The sequence below is a fragment of the Rana temporaria genome, chromosome 2 (assembly GCF_905171775.1).
Source record: "Rana temporaria chromosome 2, aRanTem1.1, whole genome shotgun sequence".
NCBI lineage: Eukaryota > Metazoa > Chordata > Amphibia > Anura > Ranidae > Rana > Rana temporaria.
This window is the reverse complement of record NC_053490.1, coordinates 502071077-502088320: the sequence shown is the minus strand read 5'-3', so window position 1 is coordinate 502088320 and position 17244 is coordinate 502071077. Positions and strand designations below refer to the sequence as shown.

At 42.1% G+C, this 17244-nt stretch overlaps 1 protein-coding gene across 1 annotated transcript in view; it reads right to left on the bottom strand.

Moving 5' to 3' along the window:
- HUNK (hormonally up-regulated Neu-associated kinase) overlaps positions 1 to 17244 on the bottom strand; it is a 91863-nt gene that overhangs the window by 48139 nt on the left and 26480 nt on the right. The window contains exon 3 of the mRNA XM_040338869.1: positions 2985 to 3277. Within this exon, the coding sequence (XP_040194803.1) occupies positions 2985 to 3277 (293 nt within the window). The remainder of the gene's footprint in view (positions 1 to 2984; positions 3278 to 17244) is intronic.

The following is a 17244-nucleotide window of genomic DNA, read 5'->3' as shown; positions in this document are numbered from 1 at the left end:
GGTCATAGATGGAAGACATGGTAGAGCAGATGGTCAGAGACAGCAGACATACCAGAGGAGATGGTCAGAGACTGCAGGCATACTGGAAAAGATTGTCAGAGGCAAGAGAAACACTAGAGGAGGTGGTCAGAGATAGGAAACATAGTAGAGGAGATGGTCAGAGAATGCAGACATACAGGAAGAGATGATCAGCGATGGGAGACATAGTAGAGGAGATGGTCAGAGATAGGAAACATAGTAGAGGAGATGGTCAGAGATAGGAAACATAGTAGAGGAGATGGTCAGAGATAGGAAATGTAGTAGAGGAGATGGTCGGAGACTGTAGGCACACTATAGGAGATAGTAAGAGAATGCAAACATGCTGGAAGAGATGGTCAGAGATGGGAGACATAGTAGAGGAGATGGTAAGAGATAGGAAATGTAGTAGAGGAGATGGTCAGAGACTGTAGGCACACTATAGGAGATCGTAAGAGACTGCAGACATACTGAAAGAGATGATCAGAGATGGGAGACATAGTAGAGGAGATGGTCAGAGACTGCAGACATACTGGAAGAGATGATCAGAGATAGGAGACATAGTAGGAGGATATGGTCAGAGATAGGAGACATAGTAGAGGAGATGGTCAGAGACTGCAGACATACTGGAAGAGATGATCAGAGATGGGAGACATAGTAGAGGAGATGGTCAGAGACTGCAGCCATACTGGAAGAGATGATCAGAGATAGGAGACATAGTAGAGGAGATGGTCAGAGACTGCAGACACACTACAGGAAATGGTCAGAGATAGGAGACATAGTAGAGGAGATGGTCAGAGATAGGAGACATAGTAGAGGAGATGGTCAGAGATAGGAGACATAGTAGAGGAGATGGTCAGAGATAGGAGACATAGTAGAGGAGATGGTCAGAGATAGGAGACATAGTAGAGGAGATGGTCAGAGACTGCAGACACACTACAGGAAATGGTCAGAGATAGGAGACATAGTAGAGGAGATGGTCAGAGACTGCAGACATATTGGAAGAGATGGTCAGAGATAGGAGACATAGTAGGGGAGATGGTCAGAGATAGGAGACATAGTAGAGGAGATGGTCAGAGATAGGAGACATAGTAGAGGAGATGGTCAGAGATAGGAGACATAGTAGAGGAGATGGTCAGAGATAGGAGACATAGTAGAGGAGATGGTCAGAGACTGCAGACATGGTACAGAAAATGGTCAGAGAATGCATACATGCTATAAGTGTTATCAGAAACTGGAAGGCTGCTGCAGAAAACAGTTGGAGACTGGGGATGTGTAACGCGCGACTGCCAGAGATCACAATTAGCAGCCTATTAGCAAATCAATGTTTCTACTCTGAATACTGGGGCATGGAAAGGCTGCAAGTGGCAGTTGAGCTGCCAGTCGGGCACCAGGGGTATGGTTGACAAACCGGTGGGAGTTACACTTAATAATGGAGAATAGTCACAAAGCGGAAACAAAACAAAGCAGAGTGGATATTTATGCCTCACTATAGAATCCCGAGCTGTTTATAGAGTGTTATTTCAATGGAGCAGCACTGACAGCAATTACACGGCTGATAAAAATAGCGCTCATCTGAGCTTTGCTGCAAATTGAGGTGTGCGACCTTTCCTTTCATCTCCGCCGATTTTCCTCCGAACTAGAGGTGCGCTCAGAGCGACTCTAACACATCGCATCCAAAACGATATTATTTCAGCCTCTCCTCTCCTCTTCTATTAATAACTCCATCGTCTTCACAAGGGAGCCAGGTATGTCCTCGTCTTGTCGTGACTTCTCCCGCGCTGCGTTTAGAGCGCCTGCCTTTCATCCCGCTGAAATCCATAATCCGGCAGAGATTTATGAATAATGGAATCTTCACACAAACTTGTGATCTTCCTGCTAACAATAGGTGTGAGTCACCCATTCATTCTACAAACCGTTTACAACTAAAAGCGTCCTGTGCCATTTATTTCTTTTTTATGCCGCTGTCGTAAATAAATGGCCTTCTTCCTATTGAAGAGATATTATTTTTTTTCTGATGGGAAATGAACGCACTGACACAAGAAGAAAAAAAAAAAGAGCGAATATCCAGAAAGGGTTCTAACAGGCACAGCAATTATCTGCCATGTGTTTTCATTATCTATTTTTATGTGCGTTTTCTTTGTAAGGTCTAATAATAGCATTTACCCTTTTCTTAGGAGGTTTGTGCTTGCAATGGTTTTGTTGCTGGGTAAAAAAACGAGCCACGGCTCCCTGCTTAGTCCTGCCTGATTGGCAAGGAATTGGAAAGCAGGTTTTATGAACAGCAAGTTATACAGATCTCCAATCATGCCGTGTTATTTCTAGTTTTTCTGTAATGAGGAATTGATAGTGGTTAAAGTGATTGCAAGCCTCCGTTTTTTTTATTTAAAATAACAAATTGTGCAGTTCGTTTTGCACAGAGTAGCCCTGATCCTCCTCTTCTGGGGTCCTTCAGCGGCTCCTCCTCGCATCAGATAGCCCCCTAGGAGAAGCGCTCTCCCGGGGGGTTACCTTGCGGGCGCGTTTCCCGAGCCCAGCATTCGTCCTCCATAGACACAGAATGCCGGACTCTGCCTCGCCCCCCAGCACCCGCGTCATCAGGTTTGATTGACAGCAGCGGGAGCCCATGGCTGCGCTGCTATCGATCTATCCCATGGGTGCTCAACCTGTGGCTCTCCAGCTGTTGCGGAACTACAATTCCCATGAGGCATTGCAAGCCGCTGACAGGTACAAGCATGTCTCCCAAAGGCTGAGGCATTATGGGAATTGTAGTTTTGCAACAGCTGGAGAGCCACAGGTTGAGCACCCATGATCTATCCAATCAAGAGCTGGGAACCCTTGCAGAGAGGAACAACACGTCTCCGCCGAGGGAAATACGGGGCTCAGGTAAGTAAAACGGGGGGCTGGGGGGTTTTACACACAGTGAAAGAACAATGGAGAAGTGCAGGATAAATTACACCAGTACTCACCTGTGTACCACCCCAGCGCGGTGCAGGTGCTCTACTGCCTGAATCAGCTGGCGGATGTATTTCCGGGCTTCGTTTTCCTCCAATCTTTTCCTTTCGTAAATTTTGTGCATGAGATTCCCTCCTGAGCAGCGTTCCATCACCAGGTAGTAGCTGTTCTCTGTCTCCAAGATATCGAGCAGCTGGGTGATGTTGGGGTGTCGGATCATCTGCTGGATCTGACCCTCCCTGCGCAGGTTCTTGGTCACATAAGTGTCCTTCTTGGCTTTCTTCTTATCAATCACCTTCACAGCCACCTGTAAGAACCAAAACATAGGAAATCAGATTCCGAAGAGCAACGCAACCTCTCTCCATCTATAATCCCACCGATTTCTACCCTGCTTTCTCTGCCCTCCATCGCCCCATCAACATACACATTTAATTATTAATTTTTCATTTTATTTTAATTTTCATTACATTCCTTGTTTTAGACCCAATGGCATCATTATCACAATGACATAAAAGCTATTTCTACAAGACTTGTTATATGCATGCTATGATCACATGATCAGTACCAGTGTTATCATTCACTATGATCACATGATCAGTACCAGAGTTATCATTCACTATGATCACATGATCAGTACCAGTGTTGTCATATGCTATGATCACATGATCAGTATCAGAGTTATCATTCACTATGATCACATGATCAGTACCAGTGTTATCATTCACTATGATCACATGACCAGTACCAGTGTTATCATTCACTATGATCACATGATCAGTACCAGAGTTATCATTCACTATGATCACATGATCAGTACCAGTGTTGTCATATGTTATGATCACATGATCAGTACCAGTGTTATCATTCACTATGATCACATGACAGTACCAGAGTTATCATTCACTATGATCACATGATCAGTACCAGTGTTATCATTCACTATGATCACATGATCAGTACCAGTGTTGTCATATGTTATGATCACATGATCAGTACCAGTGTTATCATTCACTATGATCACATGACAGTACCAGAGTTAACACTGGTACTGATCATGTGATCATAGTGAATGATAACACTGGTACTGATCATGTGATCATAGTGAATGATAACACTGGTACTGATCATGTGATCATAGTGAATGATCACATGATCAGTACCAGTGTTATCATTCACTATGATCACATGATCAGTACCAGTGTTATCATTCACTATGATCACATGATCAGTACCAGTGTTATAATAACTGGTACTGATCATAGCATATGGCAACTCTGATACTGATCATGTGATCATATAATATGGCAACACTGGTACTGACCATGTGGTCATAGGATATGATAATGCTGGTACTGATCATCTGATCAAAGCATATGACAACACTGGTACTGCTCATGTGTTCATAGTGTATAATAACTTATCATACACTATGATCACATGATCAGTACCAGTGTTGCCATATTATATGATCACATGATCATTACCAGTGATGCCATATTCTATGATCAGTACCAGTTTTTCATATGCTATGACCACATGATCAGTACCAGTGTTGCCAAACACTATGACCACAAGATCAGTACCAGTGTTGCCAAACACCATGATCACAACCAGTGTTATCATACACTATGATCACATGATAAGTACCAGTGTTGTCATACACTATGATCACATGATCAGTATCAGTGTTATTATACACTATAATCACATGATAAGTAGCAGTGTTGCCACTTGCTATCAGCACATGATCAGTGCCAGTGAGCCAATCACATGAGTAGAAAATCAAACTACCGGGAATGTGCTGTAGATCGGGGGGGGGGGGAGGAGCTCTGATAGGGACACTGACTAGTGGGACTGCTAAGGCAGATTCTGATGTAAGAGGAACTCTGATGGGGAAGTTGATCTCAGGGGGACTCTGATTGGGACCCCAATGTAAGAAGGACTCAAATTTAAGGAAGTATCCCGATGGGGATTTTGATGTAAGGTCTGATACTGACCCAAATGAATAGAGGACCCTTATAGGGATTGGCCTGCAATTATGTGGTAAATATACCAAATAATTAAAGCAATGTATGGCTATATACAGTAAATATATACACACACACACATGCATACTTTAATTAGCGTCAGCTGAGTTTTCCTTTAAATTACCAAGAAGGGATTGGATATTAATAGCTAAAGCAGAAAACCCCATTAATTCCTACAAATCCTTTTATAAACATGAACACGTCCCTTGCTGAAATGTCCAGTACATCCATCCTCCACATTATATAAAAAACAAAAAAAATCTTTTAAGACCGCTGTAGATTGTTCGCTCTCATCTTGCGTTTCATTTTGTGCCGCAGGGAACCTCCCCAGAGATCTTACACAAGTTTTAGAACAGCGCTTTTTCGTGGGAAGCAATTATCAGGCAACTTACTTTTTGATTCCTTCCCGAAGCACTTAAAGGGCTGAAACGCTGAGGAATGAAAAGCAAAAAGCCTGCTAGTAAAGAAATGTTTTAAAGCCTATCTATCATCACTCGGGAAAATGGAACTATTTTTTTATTTTTTTAATGGGCTCCAGCTATGAATAAACTCCCAAATGTTGTGATGGATCATTAGAGGAAGACTCTGATTAAGTATTTTGTGTTTGACGAGGATGAGGTGAAGCGGGTGTATAAAGACGACAATACCCAATTGATAACATAAAACTACAATAATTGTCTTGCTGAACTGAAAGAATTAGGGCCCATGAGTTGTGGTAATGTGTGCGTTACTGATAATGCATGTAACATTCGTTACTGTGTTGCGGTGCCATTCATTTTGAATGGCACCCCAACACACTAAGGAAAGGTACCTGTGCTGTAGCGTGGCGTTGCAATGTGTTACATTTCAAAAAGAGGTCACCTAGAATTTTTACTGCATTACAGTACATTGGTAGCCCATTAATTTTTTTTGTAGGCAACCTTAAAACATACACTATATTGTCAAAAATATTGGGATGCCTGCCTTTACACGCACATGAATTTTAATGGCATCCCAGTCTTAGTCTGTAGGGTTCAATATTGGGTCAGCCCACCCTTTGCAGCTATAACAGCTTCAACTCTTCTAGAAAGGCTGTCCGCAAGGTTTAGGAGTGTGTCTATGGGAAGGCTTGACCATTCTTCCAGAAGCGCAATTGTAGAGGTCAGGGCAGGCACTGATATGTACGAGAAGGCCTGGCTCGCAGTCTCTGCTATAATTCATCCCAAAGGTGTTCTATCGGGTTGAGGTCAGTCAAGCTCCTCCACCCCAAACTCACTCATCCATGTCTTTATGGACCTTGCTTTTTGCACTGGTGCACATTCATGTTGAAACAGAAAGGGACCATCCCCAACTATTCTCACAACGTTGGGATGAAATTGTCCAAAATGTCTTGATATGCTGACACCTTAAGAGTTCCCTTCACTGGAACTAAGGGGCTATGCCCATCCTCTGAAAAACAACCCCGCACCATAATCCCCCCTCCATCAAATGAGTTGGACCAGTGCACAAAGCAAGTTCCATAAAATATATTATTAAGCAATTTTGGGCTGGAGGAACTTGACTGACCTCAACCCAATAGAACACCTTTTGGGTGAATTAGAGCGGAAACTGAGAGCCAGGTCTTCTTAGCCACATTAGTGCCTAACCTCACAAATGTGCTTCTGAAAGAATGGTCAAATAATCCCATAGACACACTCTTAAACCTTGTGGACAGCCTTACCAGAAGAGTTGAAGCTGGTGGCCAACTCAATATTGAACAGAACGGGGCCACCCTCAAACTGTTCCCACAAAGTTGGGAGCATGAACTTGTCCAAAATGTCTTGATATGCTCACACCTTAATGCCGTGCACACACGGTCGGAATTTCCGACAATAAATGTTCGATGGGAGCTTGTTGTCGGAAATTCTGACCGTGTGTAGGCTCCATTAGACATTTGCTGTCGGAATTTCCGACAACAAACATTTGAGAGCTGGTTCTCAAATTTTCCGACAACAAAATCCGTTCTCGTAAATTCTGATCGTTTGTGGACAATTCTGACGCACAAAATTCCACACATGCTCTGAATCAAGTACGAGACAGAAGTGCTCAGTCTGGTAAAACTAGCGTTCGTAATAGAGAGTGAAAATCACGAGGCTGAAAAGCGCAAATCGTCTCTCACCAAACTTCTACGACTGGTATTAAACATTCCTTTAATAGTGCAGTCGTACGTCTTGTACGTCACCGCGTTCTTGACGTTCGAAATTTACGACAACATTTGTGCGAACGTGTGTATGCAAGACAAGTTTGAGACAATATCCTTCGAAAAAAAATCATTTGTACGCGGCAGTAGAGTTTACTTTACTGGAACAAAGGGGCCAAGCCCAAGCCCTGAAAAAAAAAAACCCACACCATAATTTCCCCTCCACCAAATGATTTGGAGGGGTGGCCCAATACTTTTGGCAATATTGTGGATGCCAAAAGTATCCATACACATAATAGAGACTTGTAATAAAGTTCAAGTTTTTTTTAGGGGGGAGAGTTTAATTAAACTTTAAAATTTCTGAATTCCGCCATCCCTTTAAATCTCGGGGAAAAAAATTATGGAAAATACAATCTTCACATTTATATTATGGCTTAAGTAGTTTGCAGTGATGACACAGGCCTCAGGCCAACACAATTCACTACAAAAAAACCATCATAGTAGTTTTAGATTTAAGATATGCATTCCAAAACTTCTCTTCCATTTGAAACATCAACATCGGACAGGGCTATAAACCACACACGCACACACATACACTACAAATGCCAAGAAGCATGTGGTTCACACACTAGAAAATTGACTTAAGTCAGCAAATACCATCCTGGCTTTGCTCCAACTTCAGTATGCAACGGTGATTAACCACGTCCCAGGATAACAGCAAACTTACACAGCCACTAATGACAAATCGCTTCTGAATATGTAATCTGTAGAAAGCTTGCCTTGGGTCCTATTCATTATTCTAATATTCTAAAACATATTTATTTTAGGAGTTGTTTGACAGCTGTGCCTTTTCCTGGGGGATCATACGAGGGATCGCTGTATAGACATCTGCTGTGCGTCAGCCTGTGCCACAAAATGCCCTGTCATTTCTAATGTCAAATGGTCACTGTTACTTTAATATTACTAGGATGAGAAGGAAGGTACCTTTAAAGCGGGGGTTCACCCAAAAAACAAATTTTTTGACATTAGATTGAGGCTAATTGTGGGAAGCACAATCAGGTGTTTTTTTTTTTTTAAATCAATGCAGTACATACCGTTTTAGAGATAGATGTTCTCCCCGGCTTCCGGGTATGGTCTGCGGGACTGGGCGTTCCTATTTGATTGACAGCCTTCCGACCGTCGCATACAGCGTGTCACGAGTTGCCGAAAGAAGCCGAACGTCGGTGCGCAGGCGCCGTATAGAGCCGCACCGACGTTCGTCTTCTTTCGGCAACTCGTGATGCGCTGTATGGGATGGTCAGAAGGCTGTCAATCAAATAGGAACGCCCAGTCCCGCAGACCATACACGGAAGCAGCGGAGAACATCTATCTCTAAAACGGTATGTACTGCATTGATTTAAAAAAAAAAAACACCCGATTGTGCTTCCCACAATTAGCCTCAATGTCTAATGTTAAAATATTTTTTTCGGGTGAACCCCCGCTTTAAGTATGAAGTTTTGACTGCTAAATCTCTTCATTTAATGTAGATTCAAACCCAATCATTAAATCCTCCATGCTGTGCAACTGGTCCCCCAAAGCCCCTTCTCTAATGCTGTGTACACACGCTCGAAATTTCCGACAACAAATGTTCGTAGAAAGCTTTTGGTCGGAAATTACGACCCTCTATAGGCCCCATCGGACATTTTCTCTCGGAATGTCCGACAACAAAAATTTGAGAGCTGGTTCTCAAATTTTCCGACAACAAAATCCGTTCTCATAAATTCCGATCGCGTGTAGACAATTTTGACGCACAAAATTCCACGCATGCTCTGAATCAAGTACGAGACAGAAGCGCTCGGTCTGGTAAAACTAGTGTTCGCAATGGAGATGGCACATTCGTCACGCTGTAACAGACTGAAAAGCAAGAGGCTGAAAAGTGTGAATCTTCTCTCAACAAACTTCTACTAACACGACTGGTATTGAACTTCCCTTTAACAGTGCCGTCGTACGTGTTGTACGTAACCGCGTTCTTGGCGATCGGAATTTCCGACAACATTTGTGTGACCGTGTGTATGCAAGACAAGTTTGAGCCAAAAATCCACGGTTTTGTTGTCGGAATGTTCGATCTAACTCCACCTATAATGACTATGTAAGGGGGTTATTTATCGTGAACCCCACAGAACAGCATGCCATGAGCTAGAATTTCACTGTAAGGAGCCAAGGAAGAAAAGTGAAACTTGAATTGGCTGCATTTCCTAAAAAAATCTCATAAATTATGATGGGTCTTGCGGGGCTAAAAATGAAATTCAGTCCTAAGGCTTAAACAATTACAATGCTCAATAATAAAATTGTCTATTTTTTTTCAGCAGTTTTGCATCTTTGAAGATGTAAATTTTATGCTCTTATATCTACGGGAGCCAAAATGTTTTACGGACCACCAGTGGCAGATAAAATGCCGATTGTTTTAATTAACAGTACAGCGGCAGCCATTCATAATATTATTTTATCAAGTCTGCATGACCGGCCAATTACACACGCCGCTATTATAAATCTTTCACAAACACATTCAGTCTTCCATATCCTCCATAGCTTCATGTGGATTGTATTAATAATTCAGTGTTTTTGTTAAATGAACGGAGCGCTTGAAAAGATATGAATCCAGTAGATGTTATTACTTCAATGTGGAGTTATTTTAATAATTTAACAGGATTTGCTTTTAACCTCTGAATGACCCATTCCCGTCTTGTGTTCAAGAAGCAAGAGATTCACAGGGCACAGCTAAGCTTAAAAAAGCAAAAGCTGTATAGTACAGCAAGGTTGAAAGTTGCAATGTTCAGTCAAGGGAGACAATGGTTACTGAAATGGATAAAGATACCCAAACTGTCTGTTTTTGCAGCCAGGTTGGGCAATGACCTAAATTCTATCGTCCTTCGTATATGACAGCAAGGTGAATTCTATTGTCCTTCGTATATGACCGCAAGGTGAACACTTTCGGTGAAGGAGGGTGATGTTGATCAGGCAAGAAACCATGTCCCAATAACATTTAGCCCTACTTTGCCACAACAGCTCTCTCCTTACCCATTTCAGCCAAGTTGGGCAATAGCCTAAATCAGGGGTCTCCGAACTTTTCAAACAAAGGGCCAGTTTATTGTCCTTCAGACTTTAGGAGGGCTGGATTGTGGCCAGCGGGGGTAAAAAATGTCCTGGCCCAGCATTGGTGAGAGTAAATATGGCCTCAGAGTTTGCAGTCAGTAGGATAAGGAGTAGTGCCACTATTAGTAGGAGTAATTGTATCCCATCATTGGTATCAGTGAAAGAAATTGTGCCTCCTTGTTGACGTCAGTGGGAAGAATAGTGCCTCATATCAGTGGGAGGAATAAAGCCCCAAGGGCCGGATAAAGGCTAGCAAAGGGCCACATCTGGCCCTCTGCCCACAGTTTGGAGACCCCTGGCCTAAATTGTATGGTCCTTCACATATGGCAGCAAGGTGAACACTTCTGGTGAAGGGTGATGCTGATCAGGCAAGATAGAAAACGTGTCCCAATAACTTAGTCCTACTTTGCAAAAAGCAGCGGTCCTCCTTGCCATCCACTTCCCTATCAGCATTTTCAATTTTGAAAGTTTGGACAAAATATATGCTCCTCTTTTTTGTAGTGCCACCCAATCCTTGGTGGTCAGTCTAGGCATGCCCATCCAATCCTCCTCATAAGTCTATGGGCATCTTGGCTCATGCACTTGGATGAATTTAGCCAAGTTCCAGCATATTGTCCCACCAGGGAGCCCACAGGTGCTGCCGAAAGCTGCCCGTAGAAGTCAATGGGCAGATATGGCCATGTGCAGAGCAATTTTCCTCCTTACCCACCTCTCACATTCTCCATTTCTAACATTCAACCAAGATATATGCTCCTTTTTTTTGGTAGTACCGCCCAATCCTTAATAGTCAGTTTATGCATTCACATCCAATCACCCTCGAAGTTTACAGGCATCTTGTCACATGCACATAGCTGAATCTGGCCGTATAGAAAAATTCCAGCATATTTCCCTACCAGGGAGTCCACAGGCGTTGTGTACAGCTGTCCATAGGAGTCAATCGCCATACACAGCCATGTGCATGAGTCCCAAGGGGCACAGCAGGGTTGACTGACACATCAACCCTACTGTCTGCCACCTATCTGCGGCTCTGAAAGACTTATTTACTTTGACAGCCAAAATAGAAAACCTTTAACGACGTTGTCACCAGGCCTGAAAGTGTTGTGTAATCCATCTAACACATTCTTTAATACAGTGGAAAAAGGTTAGAACTTCAGTCCACTTTTAATTACTATCCATTTCCCAAATGGAGATTTATGCTAATTCCCTATTCTAGTAGCAACACATTGTCACTGGCATGGAAAGTGAGGTGAGGTCTCCTAACTGGGGCCAAACACAGTAATAAATACTTTACAAAGGATCTAACCCTCAACTCTATTAAAATGTTGTCTGGAGGTTGCAGGTTAAACCAATAGACAAGGGAGCTAAAGAGTGTAAATCATAGCAGAAAATATGTTTATCTGTGGCACAGACTAACATGGATGTGAAAAAAAAAAGAAGTTAAAACAAATGTAAATGTAGCATAGCAAACCTCAGAAGCCAAGCTTCTACTGGAATCCAAGAATTTGGGGTTTTGGCAGTCTGGTCTACTAGCAGCCTTGTAAGGACATATTATTACCATATTATGGATGATGAATAATAGCTCCAGAACATGGACTGATTACGTGATGCATACAGAATGTGACAGCCTGGTCAAGTAACAAAGAGTCTATTTCAGTTGTCCTCCATTTAATGCAGACCCTCTGTTATGCGGGAAACATGACCTCTGCATAGGGAAGCACACTGCACACAAAATGCACTTGGGGTTTTCCCTTACTCAAAGGTGGGCTTATTCACATGCAGCTAAAAATCTTAAAAACTCATGTGACATTAATGCAGAAGGTAGTGTTGTCATGGGCATATTATTCAACAGTGCAACACCCACCAAAACCTTTTTGTGGATTTGGATGTTGGATAGAGCAGGGAAGAGTTACAGTCTAAATCAGGTTATTGCTTTCTGCGTTCCCCAATAGGGCCCATTTATAATGTTGTGTAGCGGTTATATGGAAAGGCACGTTACATATACTGGAGGGACTGAATGGTACCTTAACGCATGACGGACGTGCATTGCGCCACCAGAAATTGAACATGTACCTTTTCTGGTGCATTCTGATGTGTTAGGCAGCCCCTTTAATTGAATAGGTTGTCCTAATCCTACGTTTGGCATAATGAGCAATACCAAACAATGGTGTGAAAAGGACCTTTGGGAGATTTCCCTAATTTCCTGTCCTGACGAAATGAGAAGTCTTGAAAGTGGGGATAGGTTACAACTTCTGACCATAGTTTTTATTGCTATCCTTGCCTATTTGGCCCTTGTGACACCTGCACCCTCAATTTCTTGTAAGGGCTTCACAAAGACAGATGTAAGGGAAAATGTCCTAAGTGAGGTCACTGAGAAATACAAATTCAATGGAGATGTTAGTTTTTTCGCTACTCTATTTATGATTTTTTTTTTTTTTTTATAAAGTTAGTTAGAGTAATTCTATCAATGTTCTATCATAGAGCATCAATAACTGCCAGCTTCCTCTGTTTTTCTGCACTTATGCACCCTTCCAAATGCATAAGGGCTCGTACACACGATAGGATAGCCAGAGGACAACGGTCTGAAGGACCGTTTTCATCGGTCAAAACCGATCGTGTGTGGGCCCCATAAGTTATTTAACCTTTAGTTAAAAAAATAGGAACTTGCTTTAAAATGTAACCGATGGACGCCTAACCGATAGGTCAAAACGTTAGTATGCAAAAGCATCGGTTAAAAACCCGTGCATGCTCAGAATCAAGTCGACGCATGCTTGGAAGCATTGAACTTTGTTTTTTTCAGCACGTCGTTGTGTTTTACGTCACCGCGTTCTGACACGATCTGTTATTTAACCTATGGTGTGTAGGCGTGACGGACCATCAGTCAGCTTCATCGGTTAACCTAAGACAACGGTCCTTCAGAACGTTGTCCTCTGGCTATCCTATCGTGTGTACAAGGCCTTAGAGTTTGGTCAGACTTGAACATTTAGCATGGAAACACAACAGGTGCTCTTGCTTTCCTATGAACAGAGAATATATTTCTTTCTGACAGGAAAACACAGAATGTTCTCACATTACTGCAAAAAGGCAATGCAATCTAAGCAGGCCAGATGATCCAGCTCGTAGTTTACAGGTGAATAATGCTGTAAAACAAGTTTGCAGATGGCCCCAAGGCCCAACTCAGATGCCAAGTTCAAACAGACTCCATGTTCATGGCTTAGATAATAACACAGATTTTTGGGTTAGTGAGGTCAAATGTTCAACAGTGGCTGAATAGTGATATTTGTTATGTGGTTATGACATCAAAATATGCCCATCAGCTTTAACATGTTATTGGACTTTCCCTTAGATAAAATAAGGTCACCAAGCCACTGACACTGATTTAAAGTACCTGTGCAAGGTGAAGGAAGCCCTGAAGACATGACCTGTTGAGGGGTACTTGGGGCCTGAGATTGATAACCAGAAACCAGGAACACCTGAAGATAGAGGTTCAGGATTCAGTTAGACTAAGGCTTGGTTCACACTGGTGTGACATACACTCTGACTTTGGGAGCACATGTCACATGACATGTACAAATCAATGGTTCCCTAAGGGAGCAATCTTAACTGGTCCAACACAAGTCTGTCTGACTTTAAAAAAGGTTCCTGCACTACTTTGGTCCGTTTTCAGTCCATTCAATATCATCGAAGTCGGATGAAAGTCGGATCCTTGTCCTAACCATCCGACTTGTGACATCCAACATGGTGATAAAGCAGCAGGAAAAGGAATTTATGTTACACTGGGATTGTTTTGATGGGTCAAAGGACAAGTCGTACTATCTCAAAGTCGGAGCAAAATCGTATCTTGTTCATGCAAGTCGGATGGAAGTAGGAGCTAAGTAGGACCAATATAGGACCGATGTAGCAGGGCAAAGTAGGATGACAGTCGTACAACAGTTGTGTTGTACCAGTGTGAACCCAGCCTGAACCCGGCCTAAGCCCAGGTTCACACTGCTCCAATATGAACTTTGATCCGACTTAATGTGACTTTTTACACTCTATGGCATTGAAGTTGTATTAACCAGTTAAGCCCCGGACCAATATGCAGCCTAAAGACCCAAGGTGTTTTTACAGTTCGGGACTGCGTCGCTTTAACAGACAATTGCGCGGTCGTGCGACGTGGCTCCCAAACAAAATTGGCGTCCTTTTTCCCCCCACAAATAGAGCTTTCTTTTGGTGGTATTTGATCACATCTGCGGTTTTTAGTTTTTGCGCTATAAACAAAAATAGAGCGACAATTTTGAAAAAAATGCAAGTGAAATTCAATGTTTCATTATGAGAGCTGTCTTAACTGATATTACACAAGTTTCTCTGACTTTAGAAAAGGGTTTCTCCGCTACTTTGATACGACTTTAAAGAGAGTGTAAAAATAAAAAGACGCATCAAAGTCGTATCAAATTCGGACTCCAAAGTTGCACTGAAAGTCACGCCAACTTTGGAGTGGGGCTAGTGTGAACAGGATCCAGCAGATATTTTAAATTATAGCTGAAATCTAATTCCCCTTTGAACCTCTTGGTCATCAGAATATAAACTTTTATGTCTCTTAGCATACAGCCTTTTTATGCCTTTATTCATCTAAACCATGACCAGTGGTTTTCTGCATGTTGATCATTAAATAGCTTAAGTACAGCAGTATGTCATTCTATGGAATTTAGCAGGTGAAACATCATGATACACGTAATATACTCTGACGAAATTAGTATATGTGACTTTTACAGGTAGTGAATGGCTTGTATAAGGTAGATTAAACACTGTTGATATTAAAATACATATATAGGTTCATGGATTTGCAATTCATCTATATCAGGGGTCTTCAAACTAAAGCCCGCAGGCCGGATGTGGCCCTTTGCTTTGTTTGCCACTTTTCTTTCCATCGATACAAGACACTATTCTTGCCACTGACACCATCAATGGGATACTATACCTCCCACTGACACCAGAGATGGGAAACTAATTATCCAACTGACCCCAATTATGGGGCCCAATTCCTCTCACTGATACCAATGATGATGATTTACTTCCACTGACCACCAAGCCAATGACATTGTTTACTATAGCATTTTCTACTCCAACTATGTTGGTTCAAGTCACAACCACCTGTTCAAAAGCAGCACATGTTACCTTTAAAAAATATATATAAAAATAAACTTATATCTAAGTTTCTTACGGATTAAAAAGAAACTTGTAATTTACTAAAAACAACCAAAATGCATTAAGGACAACAGTAGACACACACATAACAAAAACACTCTAGAATATTGCATGTACATTGCTGGAAGACATAATTGGGAAATGTCACTGGTTCGAGGACTTGTTTAGCTGTTGTCAGCACTGGTCTCTGTCAAAGCACGCTATACAAGAAGATGTGAACACAAGGGCATTGTGGGTCTGCACGCTAAAAGTAATATTTGCGCTTGTGTCTGTCTGAATGAGGCAACCCAGTGAAGCAAAGCTCTCCTGCAAGGACTGACTTTCAGCCTGTTAAACTCAATCACGTCTGAGGAACAGGTGAGGAGGTGATAAGTAGGTTAGCTGTCTAAAGCCATTATGTTTATACATGGCTGCAAGCTCTGTACAGATCACGACATCCTATTTTTTGTTAAATAAAATTGAAAAACAGTCACCCTACAGAAAGGTCTTCCAGGAAATTTACATTCTACAACTAATGGCAGCTATCTGGTGTAAGCCAAGCGCAATCACGGGACCTAATTTTTAAAAAGGTCAGAGGGAGGACATATCTCAGACAATTCAGAGCAATCAATCAAATCCAAGCTTTGGTTATCCAAAAAATCACTCTTCAGGTTTGAAATGAGTTGGTCATTTTGTCTGATAGAGCTTTAGAAAAAATGTCCAATTGCCATACACAGACAATTTTCTTACAGAAAGTGACTCATGGATTTGCCAAGGTCAGGTGACATTTTTGGCTTTAGATAGACCTGTTAAAGTGTAAGTAAACCCCCCTATCGTTTTCAACCAAGGAAGCTGCCATCTTTGCCTCTGTTTAATCAACAACTACCATGATGCTGAACATGTGATCAGTTATGACACTAGCCATTGGATGGTTTGACAGTTTGGTTGAGAGCACAACAAATGGGAGTGTTACATTTCCGGCATGTGCCGGAAATGAAACTGTTTTACGGATGGGTTTACTTCCGCTTTAGGTTCAACCATCTATCAGCATAAAAAATTCTCGAGATTCTATTGCCTCGTTTCCACTGAGCGGATCGGTTCGGGTCGCTTAGAATGGAACGGGTTAGAATGGTCCGGTCTATTCTGCAGAGCATTTCCACTGCAAATCGGACCATCCGGGACCATGCAAGGTTTAGAAAAAAAGCCTAGCACGTCCACCAATCAGTGAGATGTATTTGTAGGTCCGCCCTAATGGAACCGTTCCATTCTCTATGGACCCACATCTGAAGCAGGACCCAGAATGGTCCGGTACAGTTCGCTTTTATGGCACGCTTTCATAATGGAAACACCCAAAAAAGCGTACCGTACCGAACCGATCCGCTCAGTGGAAACGAGGCATAACCCACCATAAAGTCCATAACAAAGCTAGGTTGGTGTTATCCACCTATATTTTAATATATGCTATATTACAAAACTTTTGTGGAACACCTGACCATCACACCTACACTATATCACACAACAATGTATATAAGCTTGTTGAACATTCCATTATAAAATATAACTTTATTATAGAGTTAGCCCACCCAAGTCCTCCACGCTTCTGGGAAGGCTTTCTAGAAGATTTTGGAGTGGGTCTATGGAAATTTGTACCCATTTACCCAAAGGAACATTTGTTAGATCAGCTACTGATGCTGGATAAGAAGACTTAAAAGTGAATAAACAAGATACCAATCAATGCAGTAAAAAAAATTATATCTATATATAAATGGTTGCAAGCTAGCTCATGTTACTGGT